The 22,604-nt window shown below is 37.0% G+C and overlaps 2 protein-coding genes across 2 annotated transcripts; both read right to left on the bottom strand.

The window, feature by feature from the left end:
- Nucleotides 1–2,169: 2,169 nt before the first annotated feature.
- Nucleotides 2,170–3,960, bottom strand: LOC109163964 (probable protein phosphatase 2C 24). The gene is made up of 3 exons (XM_019312699.1): nucleotides 3,327–3,960; nucleotides 2,912–3,226; nucleotides 2,170–2,819 (listed from the first exon to the last, which is right to left on the bottom strand). Exons 1-3 carry the CDS (start codon nucleotides 3,831–3,833, stop codon nucleotides 2,397–2,399), a joined length of 1,245 nt encoding a protein of 414 aa, XP_019168244.1. The 5' UTR covers nucleotides 3,834–3,960; the 3' UTR covers nucleotides 2,170–2,396.
- A 13,029-nt stretch (nucleotides 3,961–16,989) lies between these two features.
- On the bottom strand, nucleotides 16,990–21,283 carry LOC109157995 (methylsterol monooxygenase 2-2). Its single transcript, XM_019305812.1, has 7 exons — nucleotides 20,953–21,283; nucleotides 19,192–19,329; nucleotides 18,539–18,684; nucleotides 18,175–18,294; nucleotides 17,864–18,076; nucleotides 17,698–17,778; nucleotides 16,990–17,448 (listed from the first exon to the last, which is right to left on the bottom strand). Exons 1-7 carry the CDS (start codon nucleotides 20,980–20,982, stop codon nucleotides 17,367–17,369), a joined length of 810 nt encoding a protein of 269 aa, XP_019161357.1. The 5' UTR covers nucleotides 20,983–21,283; the 3' UTR covers nucleotides 16,990–17,366.
- Nucleotides 21,284–22,604: the final 1,321 nt, after the last annotated feature.

The following is a 22,604-nucleotide window of genomic DNA, read 5'->3' as shown; positions in this document are numbered from 1 at the left end:
TTTTTTTTTTAAATTAAAATAATTATTTTATTTATAATTATTGAAATAAAATTTTAAAAATTATTTGTAAATAAAGAAACTAACACGTCAGCACATTAACAAATAAACAAGTCATTTTAAGTTAAATTGTATGAATTTTCGTTGTTTAGGAATTTAATTGTAATTTTTTTTAGTTCATTAACCTTATTGTATTTTGGTGCGTAATTGGATGATTTATTATTCTTTTTTTAAAAAAAAAATAAAACAAGAGACAGCGATTTTATATTGACAATTAAAAAAACTATTGACATTCTTGCAGCATGTTGTCATTCCTTTCATCAGATCATCTAATAAATTGTCTTCTTAAATTACTTGTCGACGGCGGACGTTGAACAACAATTACACAAGTCAAACGCCCTAAATTCGAGTAAGCAATATTAGTGGTTGATGCCAAGAATGAAATTAAGGGTTTAATTTGGCTTCAAACACATACAATACAACAACAATTATTTTAGAAGATCAAATATCAAATTTAGTTGATTTAGTCGCATGACACGTATAGAATTTATTTATATCCTATATTACGAAATTAGACCACCATTCAATTTATTAAGCTGCTCATTTTGTGTTATAATTTAATTTGTGTTACGACTAAATTAAAAAAGTCTAAAATGACGATCAATATCACAACATTTGCAATTAGATGTATGTTTATTATATTTACTAACAATTTGTAATAGATATATCCTTAACGTATTCAATATAATATGTAGCATAGTAGTATTGTTAAAATGAATTAAAGTAACAAACTGTTAAAACTAACCAATAACACGATGAGACGATCTACTAACGGGACATGATAGAATGACCCACGCTCGTATGGATAGTTTAACTGGTCATAGAGGTGAAAATTTGAAAGAATGATAGGATGACCCACAACTTGATAGGTCTCTAAATCTCCAACCCTTATCAGATCACAAATTATACTATCAAACATTACGCATTTTAAATTGTAAATTTTAAGTCAAAATGATAATCTGATTATGTATATACAATTAATATATTAGGGATGTTTGGCAATGGCTAATAGCTTAAATTAAAATAGATAGCTAATTGAATTAGTTAGTTTGACCATTTGATAATATTAGCTGAAAAAATGTTTAACTGTTTGGCTAAACGTACATTATTTATGTACTGAATGTACATTATTTAATAGTATGATCCACTTAATAATGATTGCTCAGGTAAATTATTATGTGATTTATGATCCACAACATTGTGTTGTGTGGACCATAACAAAAAATACATTTTTAATATACTGAAAGCACATTATTCATGTACAGACAAACTATTTGCTTGGAGATAGTTTAGGTGTAGTTGAATTATAATTTTGCGGAGATTACAATTATGCTGTTTGGTTAGGGAGAATTGTAATTCTTTCCAAATGCTAAATTACAATTTCGAACTCTCCCCTTTAAATTGTAATTCATTGTTGAATTGGAGATTTGAAAGGCATTTTTATCCTTGAGGGTATTATTATTATTATTATTATTATATGAAGGCATCAATTATTGTATCACTTACTCCCTTTCAATTCCCTCTAATCTTATTTTGCATACCAATCACTATTTAAATTCTTACTTTATTCTTTTCCCATCGAATTACAATCATTTCCACCCTAATTCCTTCCCTGTGGAATATACATCATGCAAAATAAGAATTTTAAATACTCAAATAATCTATTTTTAAAAATATAATGTACATTTTTAATATACTAAAAGTACATTATGAAAAATACTTGGTGTATTTCAAAACTTGTACTTCCTCTCACATGCTCTTGATATAGAAATTTTTATGTGGACCCACATGACAAAAAATAACAATCATGATTTGCCATTACAAAGAGTATAAATGTGGGAGTATAATTTTAGAAGTCTATGTAGTAGAACTCGTACATCATATGTGTACTGAAAGTACATTATTTGACAATATAATCCACACTAATAATTTATTTATGGTCGAAAGACGGGACAAGTAGGTGACAAAGCAAGCCTACCCAACCGGCTAAGCCCAGGTGTTTCGTGTTTTGGTGATGGGGAAGTGCTCTGTTAAAGTTGCACAAGCTGCTATCATCTAATTTCTTTACATTATATTGCATGCAGAATTCTGACTTGACTGACACAGCTTATATAGTTTTACTTTTCAACAAGATTCAAATCCAAATCTTTGTTTCGAAAATATTCAAAATCTGAAGATTTCAACCTATGACACTCTAATCAAACCTTAATCAACCTTAATAATTAATAATTAACAGTATCAGATTAGATCAGACGACACGGGATGCATTACAAGATTTCATTAACATTAGAAAAAGGATATGATCTGATAAGGAAATGATATGACGTAGCCGCGGGGGTTTACGTGGCCTTTTTCAAATCCACCACGACTACACTCACGTTGTCGGAGCTCCGCCTCGCCAGGGCCAATTTCGTCAATAACATCGACGCATCGGAGCAGACCTTGTCGGAATTGTCTATCCCGACGTCCTTCTCCGGCGAGCTTGACCGCCGCTTCTTCCCGTTCAGGCACATCCGTGCAACTCCGCATGCGGTATCGTTCGACACCACGTCCCAGAGTCCGTCGCTCCCCAGAATTATACAGTCATCTTCCGGCGTCCGGTCGGTGATTGTCACCTCCGGCTCACATATCACGTACGGCTTCAAATAGTTATCGCCTATAGCTCTCGACATGGACAGAACTCCCAGAACCCTAGGCCCTTCCCAGTATATGACCCGCCCCCCTGCTTCCTGGATCCGGTTCAACTCATCGGGGCGATCCGGCTGCAGAATTGAAATCAAAATTTAGCGCCACAAAATAGCAATCGCGAATAGTTAAACTTCACAATTAAATTTCGAAGAAAAAATTTGTTTACCTTGTGATCGTTAGAGAGGGGAATGGCCTTGCCGTTCCGGCAAAGGACGGCCCTGGAATCGCCGCAATTGGCGACGATAATTTTGTCTGGGGTTACAATTGCGACGACGGCGGTGGATCCAACGGCGTCGCACTCCGGAGTTTGAAGCTCGCACCGGCAACTGCCGCGAACGACGCTCTCGTTCCATGCAATCACCTCCTTGTCCATGCGACTGAAGCTCTGCTCCATCGCTTGTTTCCAGTCGGCGCTGGTTTCTTTCTTTTCCAGCTCTTCTTTCACGAGCTCGTGTAACCGCTCTTTACACTTCATCGCTACCTGAAAGCGGAAAAAGTGGAAAGCAGTTCAGAACTCCGTTCACGTAACAGAAATATAAAACAGGGGAAAGGCTTCTTAATTTGGAAGTGTTAAAGCTTACATGAGAGCATCCATGGCCGTCATACACTGCAAAATAGTGCAATTCGTTGTTATTTTCGCGATCCATACGGCAAAACCACGGATGAACCGCAACCGCATCTTCCATGTCCCGCCTCCGTCCACAGACGGAAGCCATGCCGTATTTGGGAAGCCGTACCAACTCAAAAAGCAGAGAGGAACCCGCCGGACTCAAAACCGGAGGCAAAAGGAATTTCCTCGAGAAATCCTTCGCCTCCGCCGTGTGTCCACTCTCAACCGCCACTTCACCCTCGGAGCCGTCGCAACTATCCACCGCGTTATCGCACAACCGCGAAACCGATCCCGTGGAAGTGGAGCACAGCTCAAACCGAGGACGCTTCAGTCCGTTCTCCGCCTCCGCCGGAGTAACTCCGGGAACGAACTTAATCCTCCTGATCTCCAGCCTCCTCCTCCTAGCCGACCGAGAGCTCGACTCGCAAGGCGGCGACGCCTCGCTCTTGTTCACCAAACCGCAACAGATCTCCGCCATCCACCACCCCGCTCGTTCTCAACACACGCAGATCAATCAAAACACGATCAATGAAATTTTAAAGGCGAAAATATATAAAAACACGACGCCAGAGAGATCAATGAATAAGACAGGGGAAACCATTAAAAAAGAGTCCCACTACCCCCCCCCCCCCTTCCCCTACCCCACCCCGCACTGTACATGTACAAAAACGGAAGTACCCTCGGTCAGCGCTGCCCGCTGCCCGACCACCACAAGTGCCTCCCCGCCTAAACGAATCCATCCACACCGTACATCCAGGACCAGCGGAATCACGCCCGTCGATTCCATCACAACACGTGTACGAACATCTCTTTAAAAATCCGATGCGTGGACCAATCAAAATCCTCCACGCTGCTGACACAGGTTTCCTTTCCCGACACGCATGTGGCTCTGGTAGACGCCGGTTTGAAATATCGGAAATTTCAGGTTTGATTTTTAAAATTAAAAAAAAAATTGAAATTTTTACAGAAACGTGACACGTGTAAAAATAAGAGGAGAAGAGAAAAAGAAGAGAAGGAATTTGAGTAGCTTTATTCGAGAAAAGAGGAGAATTGGAACGCAATGAGGGGTGTGGGGTAGGGTGGTATAGTACACGTAGCAGGTGATGACGTTGACACTGGGGTCCACCTTGTTTGCCTTAACTCCTGCAAGCTTCGCTGTGAAATTGCTGTGTCTAGTATACACTGTGCACAACTTTGTTGTGATTAATGTGGTTCATCGGTTCGGAAAGTGGTGTTCAATTACGTAGTACATTATACTTTTCTTTCATAATAAATGAGTTTTTAACGTCAATCGAATATTAGGTGTCGGGCCGATTTTATAAGTCAAGCCCATAGATACTTTTTAAGTCTACCGGAATGCCACAAAACCGCCATATTACATCGTGAACCTTGATCGAAAAACATATTGGCCCTGTTTGTTAAAAAATTGGTCTATAGGCCAATTTGACTTATTTGACAACTATTAATTGTTTGATTTAGTTCAAATATCAATATAAATGTTTGGTTAATTAGCTTTTTGCAACTCCAAAAGGCTAAAATTAAAAAAGCTGCTCCTAGCAACTTTTTCAATTAGTTTTTTGAGAAAAAAAATTATACCAAACAGCTATCAGCTAACAGCTAATTTACCAAACACTTTTCTACAATCAGCTAATGTTATCAAGTATTTATACCCTCTAATCAACACAATCAGCTAACAGCAAACAGCTGTCAGCTAACAGCCATTTTACCAAACAGGACCATTATCTATCTGCAATTAAAAGATCATATAGGGCTGTTAACACTGTTAACATATTATTACATGCATGCAGTTAACAAATTACAACCGGACGTATCCGAACGAGATTGATTGGAACCAATCATCTTTGACCATTGTTAGTCCCATCTCCCGATCTAGGGTTTCTAATTCAAACGAGTACCCAGTAAACCCCACTTCAATCCATGTCACACTAACTATTCCCAACCATACTTGAGGCCGGGAAAATCATTAACGTGACTAGCTGCTTAGTCATTTGATACTCTCAAAATTGAAAGTATATAATTTTTAGAACAGAATTCATAATATAAAGTGCAACTGATCTATATATGGTATAACAATTTCACAAAACCAGACTCATGTTTTATGGCATAACAATTTCATAAAATCAGACTCATGTTTTATGGACACGTTTATGATTAGAGCGCATTTAATGGGCGCAAGACGCTGCAACAAATAGCACATACAATGACACTAAGAAACACATGGGGTCTACTAGGTTATGACTAACGTAACTATTAGTCTAGGGCCCCCTTTCTATTAACGTCTCTTAATTGTTTTACAAAATGGCCTGGTAATATAAATAGAAATTTGTTACATGAAATAGAGATTAGACTTTTACAAATTAAATTGTTATATATATACTAAACAATAAAGAAATAATTACAAACAGCTATACTCAATCATGCGACACACGTTGATTAATACTCCGTAATAAATAACTAATTAATCTTCAAAAAAAAAAAAAACAATATTAAAGCGGATTTACCGAAGATAATAAATTTTATTAAGAAGATCTTATGCAATAAAATTAATGTGATATTTTGGTGAAAGAATCATGTTCCAAGCATTTACTCACCTGGCCTTTTCGTGAAATTGAACCCTAACTCATGGTAAATTTGTCTTGTAACTTTAGTCGTAAAAGACCACAAAGAGATAATTAAGCAAGCTTAAGTTATTCATAACTTATTGGCTAAAAAAATACGTCAATAAATTATTCATATTGAGAGTTAAATTTAAAATTTTGTGATTATCAAATTAACTGTCATAATTAAATATTATTTTTATTAGTACAAGTGAGGATATATATAAATTTTAATATTATTTTAAAATGAGATATTTTGGCAACTTAACAATTGAAATAAAATAATAGTTTTAAAAACATTTGGTTAGGAGTTATGAGAGTGGACGCAAGTAGATTTGAAAGCGTGATGAGGTGTAGCCTGAATTGACCGGAAAAAAGGGGAAGATAATTTGGTGAGAGAAGATAGATGTAGGCCCACGGGAAGAGCACATGACAAAACGGAATTCCAAAAACCAGAAATCAAGGGAAACCTTACACGTCCAAACGCAGTCTTGTGCTGGCCAGGCCAGCTTGTGGGATGAGACAAGGGATCGATGATTCAATGTATACACCTATCGATATTTGATATCATATTGATTCAATTATATTGTAGACGCCGTAATAACCCTCGTGACACTTTATAATTGATTAACATGATTCATTAATCAAACCACATTATAGTGCTAGCTTTCAAATAGTTATGACAATTCAACTTATAATTTTACAGGGCGTTTGGTTGAAAGGAAAGAATTGTAATTCTGTGAGAAAGAATAAAATTAAATAGGAATAAAGTATCAGGACTATGTGGTCTAATGATATCCGGGTTGGACTTTCATTTGGAAGGTTGTGAGTTCAAGCCTCAGTGGAGACGTTATTGGTTATTTTTGTTTCAGTAGGTTGAGAAAGTATATAAACAGATACTACAATGTAATAGAGCCAGTAACATTCAAAAAAAAAATAGGAATAAAGTAAAATTTTAAATTATACTTGTTTCTTTCCAATTGAGGTCCTTTCGTCAGAATACGGTTAGTTGAATTTTAAATGTAGGGGTAAACTCATCATTTCACTTGCCTATGTATTATTCTTAGTATTTCTCCATTTTATACGCGATATATATGAAGATAATCTTAGTCGAAACCCTAAAATGTTCCTCGTCGTTCCCCATTTGCTGACTACTCGTGTGTGCGTTCCTCTATTATTGAGATGTTTACAAGGTATAACAGCGAAATACGAAGAATAATACATAGACATGTGAAAGGACGAGTTTACCCCTTCATTTAAGTCTAATGAACCATATTCTAACGAAAGGACCTCAATTGGAAAGAAATTGAAAATCAAGAGACCTAAAGTATCCAAATTAAAAGTCGGAGACTAATTTCGAAAAATCACTATAGTCGGAAGACCATTGCTGAAATTAACTCATTATTATTATAAGAAGACAACTTGACATGAAACTCTTTAATAAAACACATTCGTACAATAATTAATTTTACAACTTTATAATTAAATTACCAACTACTACCCAAATTGTTAGGCCTATCCTATTCATACAGCTCTTGAATCCAAGCGACAGCAGTCCACCCCTATCACTTGCCACCTCAACCCCCTTTACAAGACTCGTTTTTCCAGATCCCTACTCCCGGTAGTAATCTTATATCACACGCCCTCGTAATCCTTTTCGGCTTTTTTCTGGGATTTCTACCTCATACTATACATCCCTCATTCCCAAGAACCGGCTTTAATTTGCAGATCGAATTGAATAACAAATAACTCCTGGCTAAAAATCATCCATGTCTGCCTTTTGACCTTTTCTTTTATTTTCTTTTCTTTATTTCTTGGATCAGATGGTTTGTGTTATACGAATAATATAACGTATGCTGTCATGTTGAGGCGGTATAAAGAAGGCAAAACTATTTTTCGGGACTAACTCAGTTGGTTCGATTAATTATCCTAAAATCTTGTTCTAATAATAGTATAAACTGTTATTGAGGGTTTGGAGATCAATAGGAGACCTGGCCAATCAGAGGATTATATCGGCAAAGATGGGAAACTGTAATTAAAGGAGAGACTCCTAATTTACCTCTTGGCTCTTGAAAAGGAATTCTATGTGCTTAGAAGTAGTCTATTTTAAACTAAAAAAGTATTGGGGAGGTCCGTGAAGGGCCAAGTCTAGTACACTCTTCTTGAAAATGTGATAGCAATGTATAAAAAAATAAAATTACACATTCGCTGTAATGAGATAGTGACAAGTGCTTGATTTAATAAGTGGTATCATAATTAGGGGCTTGATACAAACAAGAAAGTTTATGTATCAAAAAGAAAGAGTTAATACCAGCTGGAGTTGTACGAGTAGAGTGGTTTTACCATGTTTAGTCCTAAACTTTCAAATTATCCATTCGTCATCCTTCGACTTTCAAATTGTTACATCCGCGTGTGGTCAAAGTAACCACCCGTGGTTCTTCAACTTTTAAAATTTAACCATCACTGGTCCTCCTAGAAGGAACATAACTGGTTAAAATTTGATAATTAAAGGACCATGAATGGTTAATTTGGACTACGGATGGTAACAATATAAATGTCAAAGACCATGCATGGGTGATCAATTTAAAAGTTTAGGACTAAACGTAGCAAAACTACTATACTTGGAGGACCCCGGATGGTATTAACTCCACACAGAAAAGTGGGGAAAACCAGGAGCGCTGGTGGCATAGTAAAACCGTGAATGCAATGCAGGGTGGTATAGTGGTATTGGGTTTCCAAGGCGTGGTTTGTTATGGGCATGCAGGTGGGAAGGGGACACGTAACTAAGGAGGGGAGTGCATGCATGCATGGCAGCTGGGACTACACGGCAAGGTGATGCATGGCACGCGCACTGTCCTGAAAAAACGACCAAAAACAACAACGTTAAAGCTGCCTAGCTACAAGGGAGTGGGTTACGTGGAAGGTGCGTCTTTTGTTTGGAGTTTGAAGTGTCAACTATGCATGTGTTTTGTGAATCATTGTTGGTTTACGTCATCGGACCAAACACTAAACTATAATAAGCAGCTTCAAAATCGAATTCAAGACTGTACTGCATGCACTGATGCCAGCTTTGTGACAGCTGCTAATGTTCCGTCATCACTCTCAAAAGCTGACACACATGCACCCATTTAACCCTCGCCTGCCACGTCTCCTCCTCCCCCTTTATTATGTGCCTATAAATCCGGTTATTAAGTTTTTGACATCAATATCTAAACATCCATCCTCTTTACTCCATTTTTTTTTTTTTTTACAGATTAGATTTCTTAATTTATGTCAGATTAATTCTATGCTCTGCATCTTCATTAATTAGGGATTTTAATTAGTTTTTGCATAGATGAGTAGGAGAGAGAAGGGATATATAAGAAAATATAAAACAAAGAAAATTACGCGTGGAGTGCACGTGCTCAGTTGAGCGCTTTTAGTGCGTTTCACGTGTAGAGTGCAACAACTTTTTCATTTGGGTGAGGTCCACTGTAGAGATAAAAACTAGATCTCTTTATAAAAATCTCAAATCTTCTCTCTCCTTATTTCATCTTCTCCACATATACTTTAAAACCTGCAAAAATCAACTAAAATTCACTATTATGGATGCTCTAAAACCTTTTCTCAATTATTAAAGAAGATAAATCACAAGTTTGTTTGTCAATCGCCAAAATTCTTACCCTTTGCATATACACTCTGAAATTTTAATAGAGGAAATATTTACACACTAATATTTACAATAAAGTCAATTTTAATTTATACCCTCTCCTATGTTAACTTGATATGGACATACAAAACGTTTGCAGCAGTTTCCAACTTCAAAAGTCTGGGGCAGGACCTTCTGGGTTGGAGGCCAACCCATTTGGACAATCAAATGATGTGTGAAGTGTCTTCTCAGTCATCTTATCAACTTTAATATATTCAGTACGAATATGTAACGTGACCAATCTGACTACTCCAAATTATATTGCTAGGCACAACATATTTTTGACCAGTGAGATTTTCAGAAGGTGTCTAGCCTCCTCGTGTAGTACTTAAAAAAATGAATAACTCTTCCGTAAAAAGGATTGTATCGGACGAAATTGCACTTAATAATATAACTTCTTTAATCCATTTTTGTACATCTTAAGAATACATACTTTCATCGCATTATCCTAGCTCATATGTTAATGAAGAGGTGCCTATTTTAGTGTTAAAGAGCCGCATGTAAACTTGATATGGATAAGCCAGAATGGCGTCATATGGGCCAAATTGATACTATATCAAAATCCAAAATCCAAAATCCATACTTTAATAATTACTATAAAATTGAACTTTTGTATTTCATCAACGGTGTAATGATTAGTGGAGCTTTTCATAAATTAAAGATTATTGATTCGTTATATTTACCCCTAACGCAATAATTAATCTTTTTTTTTTTTCTTTTTTTCATATCAATAGCTTCCCTCTTTGACATTATTAACCATACTTCCATTTTGGGTAATTTATCACTTTTATCCTCTTTATTTCATTGTTAATAATACACATAAACTACAAGTTGTTACAGAACTCAATATTTACAATTGCATAACTCTATATTCACAATTTCATAATTCTATATTCACAATTACAGAACTCTACACTCAACAATATAACACAAATTTTGAATTTATATTCACAATTTTTTAACTCTATATTCACACACAAAAAAAAAATAGCATTGACGGAGGAAACGATATCACTAACAACACCGTAATTCCAAACGCATTTGACCTGAGTCCACCTTGCAAGGTGGACCCGGGTCCATGCCATAACAATTGTTATAAAGGGAGTCTTGTCACATTTTTCTCATAAAATTATTTTTTAATTTTCATTTCATGACGATTTTTTTATGACACCAGTATCTGTATCTTACTGGATAAGACTAATTTGGCAAAGTTTCAATAAGGACTCATTTGAGATAAGTCCACAAAGGCATTGCATTGATACGTTAAAATGGAACATGAACTATATGTTGATGTAGTGGCCATGAAATTAGAAGGAAAGAGAATTCATGAAAGCGGTGATCGAGGCAGGAACTGAAACTTGGTTGGTTTCCCAGTATATTGGAATCTATTATCAACGCAAAAGCACAGGAGAATGGAGGAAGATAAAAACAAAGCAAGAAGGCAAGATGATTGAAGTGGATTGACTAAGGGTCAATTAATAAATCTTGGTGGGTCTGCTAATTAGGATTCGCAGGTTACGTCGGGGAACCACCGCTCCCGATGCCTTACACGTATAAGCAATGCCATCCGGAACTCTATCCATCTGTCGTGTATGCAAGTGCTGTTGGGGCAAAATCCCATCTTCTTTTCCCCCAACATTTATCTTGTCTTTAGCTTTTTGAGGTGTGAATGACATTTTTTTTTTTTTTTGGAGGGTTGGTAAAGAAGATTCGGATGTCGTGACATCAAATCATGTTATTGAAGGAGAAAAATTTTTTATCCACATGGACAGCTCATTACAGAGATCGAGCCTCATCAACAGCAATGTGAGAGCAACCTCTCAAAGTGAGGAAGACTCCTTGTGCGTAGTAAACAAAAATTGTAACAGTAGGCAAAGATCTAACCTCTGTGTTTAGCTCAGTTACCATGATTTACATCCTCTCATATGCTCTATCGAGCTGGACCGTGGAGACCTGAACCTTTGGGAACAATGTTATTGAAGGGAGAAAGCTAGGAATGGAACATATATGTCATGTTTGGTAAATGACTGTTAGCTGATTGTGTTAATTAGATGGTATAACTAGTTGATAACATTAGCTTATTGTAGAAAAATGTTTGGTAAATTAACTGATAGGTGTTTGGTATAATTTCTTTTCTCAAAAAACTAATTGAAAAAATTGCTTTGTGTAGCTTTATGTATTTTAGCATTTTGGAGTTACAAAAAGCTAATTAACCAAACACTTATATTGATTTTTTAACCAAGTCAAAGAGCTAATAGTGGTCCAAACCAAAATTGGCCTATAGGCTAACTGTTTTACAAAACAGTATTAGGAGAAACAGATAGATGACACTTGGCAGCATCTCAAACTCACTCTTTGTTATTTCTCTATTCAAGTTAGTTACTTAGTTGTTAACTTTTCCCCTATTTTTTCCTAATTAGCTCAGGTTGTGTATAAATAAGAATGGATCATCTCCTTGAAACGGTTGAATAAAATAGTTCTCTTCCTTTCCCTTTTACCTCTGGTTTGTGTTCTCACTTGCAGCACTGATTCCCGACATGGTATCAGAGCACTAAATCGGTGCTCCTCGAGAACGTTCATCATGGCAACATGGCCTTCCACCAGCAACCAATCGACTACGATCAATAATGCAACAACAACTCCTCTGCATCGACAACCTCTGAGAACATAGGCCCTTCTCCTGCGCCGGCGACTGGATCGCTCCCCGATGAGGTAACTTTCGATCCAGAAACTCAGCCTAACCCATACTTCCTACATGCTAATGAGAATCCAGCAGTGGTGCTTGTTTCGACACCAATGGATGGATCAAATTATCACCCGTGGGCTAGGGCTATGATAATTGACCCTGTCTTGCAAGAATAAGCTTGCATTCATTAATGGCGCCATTACTAAACCTTCCGACGATCACAAGTATGAGGTTTAGGAACGGTGTAATAACACAGTAGTATCGTGGTTAGTCTGATCCCTGTCGCCACAGTTGGCCAAAGTGTGCTCGGGATAGAAATAACGTATGGGATTTGGAACGATCTAAAGAGAAAGTTCAGTTAGCAGTATCTTTTCCAAACTGTTGAGATTAAATGTGAAATCTATCAGACGAAGCAAGGGGAAAACTCTCTAAATCAATACTTCACTAAACAAAAATTGCTATGGGATGAACTCTCAATCCTTAGACCTACTGTGTTATGTAATTGCAATCCAAAATGCCAATGTGGAAAGAAAATAGATGGTCTGAATGAGCTGGCCAAGAAGGACAAAATATCAATTTTTCTAATTGCACTGCATGAAAGCTATGCTGGAACAAGAAATCAAATTATGCTCATGAGGCCCCTACCTAATGCATGTGAAACCTATTCTATGATAGCTCAACAAGAGAGGCAGATCCAGATGACTACATCAGGGTTTGGAAGTCAACTTTATCAAGTTGGGAAGAGTTCACCAACTGGAAGCATATTATTAGCTAATGCAGACTATGGAAATCAACAGATCTATAAGAAGTCCTCAACAGGCAACAAGAGGTCAGTGTGTACTTATTATGGCTACACTGGACACACACCTGACAAGTGCTAAAAAAAATATGGTTACCCTCCGGGATGGAAGCCAAGATCAAAGAACCAAGGTTCTATAAATCAAGCCCAAGGACCTCTGGCAGTAAACCAATCAAATCCTGGAACTGGAGGTGTGTCTTTCACTCAGGAAGACTTCAAGAACTTCCTAGATTTTATGCAGCTACAAAAGGCATCTGCAGAACTTCAGAACACTCCAATTGATCAGCCTATTGCATAGGCCAACACCATATCTACCTCAGCCATCCCACTGCCAGGAGCTCAACTAGAAGGTTGAATCCTTCACTGCATTCTGTAGCTTATAACAAAGATGAATGGATATTGGATAATGGCGTCACACACCACATTGTTTTCCATAAAGATCTGTTGCAAAATCAGAAAGAAGTACACAGCATGCATGTTAGTTTGCCTAATGGTCTACAAGTTACTATCACCTGTACTGGATCAGTGCACATATCTGATGAGTTTATCCTACATAATGCCCTGTATGTTCCTAGATTTCATTGCAATTTGATATATGTTGGTGCCTTCATCAAAAGCTCTAATTACACTATGCGGCTGCATACTAATCAGTGCATATACAAGATCCTATGCTAAACTGCAATGTTCGAATAAACTGAACCCTACCATTGAAATGAATAAAGATCTAGTTTGTGGTTGATGCCATTTTGCTAAACAGAAAAGACTCCCTTTTCAGTCTAGTACTTCTAATGCACCTGCCTGATTTGATTTGTTACATATGGATATCAAGGGTCCCTACAAGGTGGCTACCCTCCATGGTCACCACTATTTCCTCACCATCTTAGATGATCACAGCAGATCAGTGTGGGTTTATTTAATGAAGAAAAAATCAAAAGTTAAAAATCTGGTTGCAGCCTTCTGCAGTTTGATTGAGAATCAGTTTAACACCAAGGTGAAGTGTATAAGGACAGATAATGGGCGGGAGTTTGACATGGCTGACTTCTTTGGTCAGAAAGGGATAATTCACCAAACCTCCTGCACTTATACCCCTCAGCAAAATAGCAGTGTTGAGAAAAAAACATGGTCACCTCCTGTCTGATGCCAGGGCTCTCAAATTTCAAGCTTGTTTGCCAGAATGTCTTTGGGGGGAATGCATCTTGCATGCAACCTACCTCATCAATAGACTGCCTTTTGCTGCCCTCAATCATCAAATACCATATCAGGTACTAATACACAAAGAACCTCAGTACCAACATCTAAGAATCTTTAGTTGTCTAGCATATGCCACCACAGTTGTTCCCAAGTCCAAGTTTGATCCTAGAGCAAAATAGTGTATATTTCTTGGATATGCTAATGGCATCAAAGCCTATAAATTGTATGACTTGCACTCTAAGTAGATGTTTATATCAAGGGATGTGTCACTCCATGAACACATCTTCCCTTTTCAATACACTACTATGCCAAAAAAGGAGCCTTGTCAGATTATATTCCCTATTCTAGATGGTGCTTCAGATGAGATTCCAATACCATATCAAGCTCATAGATCAATTACTTACAGTCCAGAGCCAACATCTGAGGAAACTAGTCACTCTATTGAGGCAGTACCTGAGGAAACTAGCCAATCCCTTGAGACAGTACCTGAAGAATCCCCAAATGACTCACACAGTTCCACACCTACACAGGTTCAACAGGCAATGCCCAAGAGATCTACAAGACAAAAACAGACTCCAACATACTTGAAGGACTAATATGTCACAATTCTACAGTAAGAACTTCTCCTCATAGCTTGTCTAAAGTTCTACGCTATGATACTCTTTCACCCTCCTTCCAATCATTTGTCATGAACATCACTTGCCACACGGAACCAAAAAATTATTAGGAGGCAGTCCATCATGATGTTGGAGAAAAGCCATGGAGGAGGAAATATCTGCCTTAGAAAGTAACAATACTTGGCAGTTGATGGAATTACCCCCTTCAAAAAAACCCATAGGCTGCAAATGGGTGTATAAGATCAAACATAAACCAGATGGCAGTATTGAAAGATATAAGGCCAGGCTGGTGGCCAAGGGAGACACACAAACTCTTGGGATTGACTACCTAGATACCTTTAGCCCTGTGGCTAAAATGACTACTGTCAGAACCTTTTTGGCTATAGCAGCAGCCAAAGATTGGCATCTCCACCAAATGGATGTCAATAATGCCTTCCTCCATGGAGATCTTGATGAAGAAGTCTACATGCAGCTCCCACTTGATTTTGAAGGAAGACATAATGGCCAACTATGCAAGCTGAACAAATCTTTATATGGGTTAAAACAAGCCAGCAGGCAATGGAACACCAAGCTGAATATGGCCTTGCAAGGCATGGGTTTCAAACAATCAGTACCTGATAATTCTCTGTTCGTTAAGGGAGAAGGCATTCTTTTGTGGCTCTATTGGTTGTAGATAACATAATAGTAGGCACTTAAGGGTGATACAGCAAATTAAAACTCAGCTTAATGCTAACTTCAAGATTAAAGACCTAGGGCTCTTGAAATACTTCGTAGGATTGGAAGTGGCCAGACAAAGGAAAGGGATTGCAATCTCTCAAAGAAAGTATGCTCTTGAACTATTGAAAGATGCAGGGTTCACAGATGCTAAGCTTGTTCATAGTCTTACCACTCCATCACACAAGCTAAGCAAAAATGAAGGAACCTTGCTAGATGATAACACTAAGTACAGAAGGTTAGTAGGAAAGCTCATATATCTCACCATCACTAGGCCAGATATAAGCTTTGCCACACAACAACTCTCCCAATTCTTGGATACACCTACTGATCTGCATCTCTAAGCAGCCCATAAGGTCTTGAGGTATACAAATGATGCCCCTGGTCAGGGCCTTTTCTTTCCAGCCTCATCTGACCTACAGTTAAAGGCTTTTTCTGACTCAGATTGTGGAGCATGTGTGGACACTAAAAAGTCCATCACTGGTTTCTGCATCTTCCTAGGAGGAGCCTTGATCTCATGGAAATCTAAAAAGCAGGTAACTGTCTCAAAGTCCTCTTCAGAAGCTGAGTACAGGGCCCTAGCAGCCACCACCTGTGAAGTACAATGGTTGTTCTATCTACTTGCTGAGTTTGGCCAACACTATAACATTCCAGCAGCCCTTTATTGTGACAGCAAGTCAGCCATAACCATTGCTGAGAATCCAATGTTTCATGAGCGTACCAAACACATTGAATTGGATTGCCACCTGGTACGAGAGAAATTACAGAAAGGGATCATCAAGCTCTTCCATATAGCCTCTACAAATCAGTTAGCAGATGTTTTCACAAAAACACACTGCCCAAATTCTTTTCACAACTATGTCTCTAAGCTTGGATTGTTCAATCTATACAATCCAGCTTGCGGGGGGCTATTAGGAGAAACAGATGGATGACACTTGGCAGCATCTCAAACTCACTCGTTGTTATTTCTCTATTCAAGTTAGTTAGCTTAGCTGTCAATTAGTTGTTAGCTTTTCCCTCCTCTTTTCCTAATTAGCTCAGGTTGTGTATAAATAAGAACGGATCATCTCCTTGAAACAGTTGAATAAAACAATTCTCTTCTTTTCCCTTTTACCTCTGGTTCGTGTTCTCACTTGCAGCACTGATTCCCGACAAACAGGACCATAATAATATCCACTTCACAAGTCAAGTAAACTTTGCATCGCAATTTTAAGGTACGTAGTACGATGAAGTTTTACCTGTTAATGTTGTTGGGCAGCTTTCGCCATTTGCCAACCACTGTTTCCGCTCACTTTTGTATCTGCTTATCAACATCGCATGATGAACAAGAGAATCAGAGACGATGGCATTAGAAATAATATGTCATTTTCACAACTACAAAACGGAATTGATCATTACAAAACTCTAAACACTTCAGTGTGTGGTCCCACAATGCAACTGACGTGGATAGCAGACCAAATGGGGAGAAAAGAACTTCCATTAATGGAGAAAGAGATTGAACTAAACCAGGCTTCTAATGGCTTCCAAGTAATACACAATGCAAGTCAAAAACATGATCTGCCATAAACGACTACCATAGCACACAAGATGTTCTAAGATCAGGTACCCCATTCGGAAATCTGCCCACATCCTCTCACATAAAGAACCCATCTCGCAATGCCACAGCACCCAGAAGTATATATCTTATTAATATTTATGTTACATCTCTTTGAGCTCCACTTCACTTCCACCGCTCATCAGAGCCTTCAATTTTCTGTAACCCTTGTCAGTACCAAATATCCTGACAAAAGACACAGGACAATGATAAACAGGCCGGTCATATATGTAGAATTGTCTAACAATCATTTTCAACACTCAATTACTAGAGTCCAATATGGTAAAACAGTTTTGGTCTTAGTACAGCATACTAAAGCATTATCATTTCCCCTCTCTACCTTATAACCAGCTTGAAATACAAAGATCAAACAAGCAGAAAAGAAGACTTATTTGAAACCTAACTGTTTCTTATGCAATGGTTAACAGATCTTACCAGTCCATGTAAACAAATGTTGACGAGTAGTTTCCAGACTTTGTATACAGCAATCGGTGATGATAGTCATGAAAATCAGCCCTGGCAACCAAACAACAGATTTATCTATTTAAGGCATAAACAAATAAATAGAAGTAATTAGGAAAAGCAGAATTTATATACAAACCCTCCATATAAAGGCAAGAAGTTTGAGAGACTCCATGGGAAATGATAACCACAATGTGCCTCAACTGTCTCGAGGACTCTAAGTACCATCCACAGCCAAAGCGTAATCAGATGAGGACCAGTGATTGCAGGGCCAATTATTGTTGCAAATCCAAGAAAGAGGATTTCAGCAGGGTGAGCATATTCAGATGTCAATCCAAATGGCGTTGCATACCTGCAAGAAATTAACACCAACAATAAATACATGAACAACAAAAGAATAATAATAACAACAACAACAACAACAATAATAAATCGGTGCTCTTTACTTACTCATGATGGACACTGTGGACATGCTTGTATAGCCATTTTGTATGCAAAATCCTATGTCCCCAATAGAACACAAAGTCTTCAAGGATAAAGTAGAATATTATTTGAATTGATATCACCTTCCTGTAGGAAAGAATGGATCAAAATTCACCCCAAAGTTTAAATAAATACAGAACAAAAATTTAAGCGTGCATGTGTATAGAAGAGAGAATTAGCAAGGGCTCAGAGGGGAGAGGGGGGAGGGGGCGCTAGGAGGGATAAAGACAATTGAAATATCTCGTAGACTGGTAGCACTGTGCCATTAGGCAAAAACAGGAAATGCCACATCATTCGACTAAGCTTAAGTATATAAAGAACCTGAAAATACCAGGACGGCAACGGAAGGCTACTTCGCATCCCCATGTGTCTAAAGACAGGGTAGGATAAAATCATTACTGGGAGATTAACACCAAAATGATACAGTAGCAGGCGAGTGATGCATTTCTCCTGTGCTGCTGGGGTGTTATTTTTCGTCTGCACCAAAGAAGAGATCACAAATATAAGTTATGAAAATCAGCACAAATATGTGTAATGCATCCTCAAAGGATAAAAATACCCCTTTAAGTTGCAAATTCATGATCTAAAAATGTTATTTTAAGAAACGCCCTTTTCAGCAATTAACCATTGTGAGCTTTGCAGAAGCCATGCTCAACATGATGATACATTTAAATGCCACTTTCAAAACCATGTTCAATGCTATGAACCTGAGAACTTCATTCTCCAATTACTACCTACTGCAAAAAGCATAAATGGAATATGGAGCAATCTTCAATTTCTCTCTATACTAATTAATTTTCTAAAAGAATTCTCTCTGAGAATATGGATGACAAACCATTCTAAAGTCTAACTTTAAGACATCAAGTAGTATGAGCTTTAAAATGTTACTCTGTATCACTTAAGAATTCCACTTAGACAGCCTGAAAATATGCTTTGCTTCAAATGCATGATAAGATTTCCTAATTCAAAACTTCAGACTGATACCTGGATCTTGTACTTGTGCAACCATCCAGCCCTTTCAAATAATATAAATGGAAGCCCAGACAAGAAGAAGACACTTTCATGAATAAAGAAACTTCCAAGGCAAGCCAATTGGAAGTCACTAAAATGAGTAATAAGATACTGCAACATCAAGAAAAGAAAATCCATCGAATGGGCATTAGACATATGGTTGATACAATGTAATAATGAATATATAGACAATACCAAATATCCCTAAAAACAAATGAGAAAACAATAAAGAAAGAAACAAAGAAAGCTTCTTCTTTTTATTTTAGTCTTCTATTTTTCTTCAATCGATACAGCAAGAAATACTTCATCCATGGCCACCAATAATAAAGTCCAGAATAAGATCATAAATAAATCTTCAACAGGCACCAACAGTCAACCAGATTATACGATATTATCTCATGTTTGACAAGCTTGGGTTAATTTTGATTGGTAAATGAGTAAAAGTCAAGTTTCAACCATAGAAGGTTAATAAAAAAAATAAAAATAAAAAACATTCTGGCATAGCCAACTCCGGAGTGTGGTTTCTACCCAAAAGTTGAAGAACAAGCAGCACTCCATTCTGGCAGAATATGATTTATGTATAGTGTATACAGTTGACTTATTAACATCGATATCCTACATAGTTGAACATTTAATTTTATAGGAATATGTGTCTGTGTATCTAGACTGTTCGAGGAATTCAAATTCAAGCAGCAAAACTATTGAAACCAAAAACCGAGAAACCCAGTATCATTCTTTTCTCAAAAAAATTATGAAAACTTCATAGTACTGTGTTAGTTTAGAAAAAAAATTCTTTCTTGTTATCAGAAGTGCATTATTTATATTTAAATGATGACATTTGTTTACATTCAACAGTTATCAAATCATCATTCTTCTAGTGTTGGAGATGACATTTCCAAGCATACAACAATTCTTTTTTCTTTTTAATAAGCAAATATACAACAATTCTATTTCTATGCAAAATTAAGCAGGTCCAGGACATGGGATTGTAATACCATACACCTAAACTGTACAGATTCTCCAGGTGAATATGATCTCTTACAAGTTACATCACATCCAGCAAAGGACTAAACATTACTGCAATGCTGATTTATCCCTCTACTGTTTGATCTAATTTGACAACTTCAAGCTAGCCCCATGACTACATTACCACCTATCAATTTCATTTTCTTCTGTACCATTCAATTTGTATTTACACTAAAAATAGACCTTTATGCAACCAACAAAAATAAATAGGAATGGAGCATGACAAAACTTAGACTAATCACATTATCACCTGACGTCACAACATAAATTCCATTATCATTTGTGGCTAATGATGAGAAACAAGGCTTGTCACCTCCGAGGCACAGTAACATAACATGTTTCACTCATTAGGTAAAAACAAAGTATACTAAAAGTAATCAAGTAATCAGCTCAATCAGCAACAAGGCTGCAAACTCGGCCACATATCTAAAACTCGGCAATATATTGATTTTAAATTTACTTTGAGAAGCACAAACCGTGCTTAAACCCCAAAATGGCTGCCCGTCCTTCTCAGAACACGAATTTTAGAATGTACTGACAGGAGAGACTGGAAAAACACAGACAACCGGTGCCATTCGGAGCAGGCGACACAAACAATTCCATATATCAACAAATTGAGTAGATCCACGAGTAGCAATGCTGCAAATCTAAAGCAATGAAAAGAGCTAAATGCGTAGTTCATCCAAATAATTTGAGCAGAAAACTTACCGACCAAGCAGATTCGATCATCGAAGCCATGGCGGACGGCGGCGAGGATTGACTGGTTCTCAGCTCAAAGCCTGTATTCGATAAACACACACGGAGAGAGAGAGAGAGAGAGAGAGAGAGAGATGGACTATGGAGCAGGTGTTAGAGGAGCACGAGGATGTAAGACAATGGTGGATACGACGAGACAGCCTGTCACGGGAATCTGCGCTCGTGGGTCGTGGCCTCGTAAGTATAGTGGACTAGTGGAGATGATAAGTACATGTGCTACCACGCAGGCACGCACGGGGCACGGGCGAACTCCCGTCCCGTTACGTGTGTGTGGCCTCACTGGCCTCGGACTTGCGGTGCGCCGTTGCAGATTTTGTTTTTATTGTTATATATATATTTTTTTTGGAATAATGGTCAAATAGGCCATCGAGTTGCACACCATAATGTAATTAGGTCACTGAACTTAAAAAACCAACAATTAGGTACCTAAACTAACCAAATTCAAACAATTCTTTCAATTTCAAGGTTTCCAACAGATCATCCTCTCAAATTAATTATTTTTTAAAAAATAAATATTTTTAAATTAAAAAAGAAATAAAATAAAAAACTGATTCTGGCCAAAGACAACAGTTTCTTCATCTCCATTGCCAGAGACGAAGAATTTTTTCGTCTCCGGTAGTGGAGACGAAGAAACCGGCCGGAGACGATCGTTTCCGGTCGATCCTTTTTTAATTTTTTTTTAATTTTTTAAATTTAAATAATTAATTTTAAAAATTTATTTTTTTAAAAATAATTAATTTGGAAGGTTGAACGGTTGAAAACTTCAAATGGGAAGAATTGTTTGAAATTAGTGAATTTAGGAACCTAATTGTTGATTTTTTAAGTTCGGTGGCCTAATTAAATTATTGTGTGCAGTTGGATGGCCTATTTGACCCTTATTCCTTTTTTTTTATATATAAGTTTTATTGTTATATTTTAATATTTTAATTTTAATTGTCAAAATTTGTACGGTTGAAATTAAAAAAAAAAAATCAAATAAAATAATTATAAACCGTACTATGATTAAATAAAATGATTTGAATAGTACAGTTAGGTTTACGATATAAAAAAATTATAAAAGGACTTAAAAAATATGGAACTATTATTACTTTGAGAGAATAAGATTATGTCAATTATAAGTTTGTTTTTTTTTTTTTTTTCAAAATATTTATACAATTTAAACTATCAATTAAAGTATTTTGACTAAATATATAAAGTACATCCATTTAATAATAAGTGGCATTAGTTTCAAGTTGATATTCTAAAGAAAGTGATGTTTAAAATAATAAGGAAAATAATATCTTAAAATTGAACCAAGAATTTTCTAGCTGCACTTCAGATAAATGAAATAGCATGTCCCTCACCAAGACTATTTGGTCTAATGGTACCCGGGTTGGACTTCCATTTGGAAGGTTATGAGTTTGAGCCTCAGTGGAGGCGTTATTGGTTCTTTGTGTTTCAGTAGGTTGAGAAAGTATATGAACAGATACTACAATGTAATAGGGCCAGTAACATTCCAAAAAAAAAAAAAATAGCATGTCCCTCTATTGTAGTAGGGCCAGTAACATTCCAAAAAAAAAAAAATAGCATGTCCCTCAAGTTTCATACTATAGTATGTCTAGATC

Source organism: Ipomoea nil, unplaced genomic scaffold (genome assembly GCF_001879475.1).
Source record: "Ipomoea nil cultivar Tokyo-kokei standard unplaced genomic scaffold, Asagao_1.1 scaffold0302, whole genome shotgun sequence".
NCBI lineage: Eukaryota > Viridiplantae > Streptophyta > Magnoliopsida > Solanales > Convolvulaceae > Ipomoea > Ipomoea nil.
The sequence above is the reverse complement of the archived record's forward strand: the minus strand, read 5'-3'. Positions and strand labels throughout refer to the sequence as shown.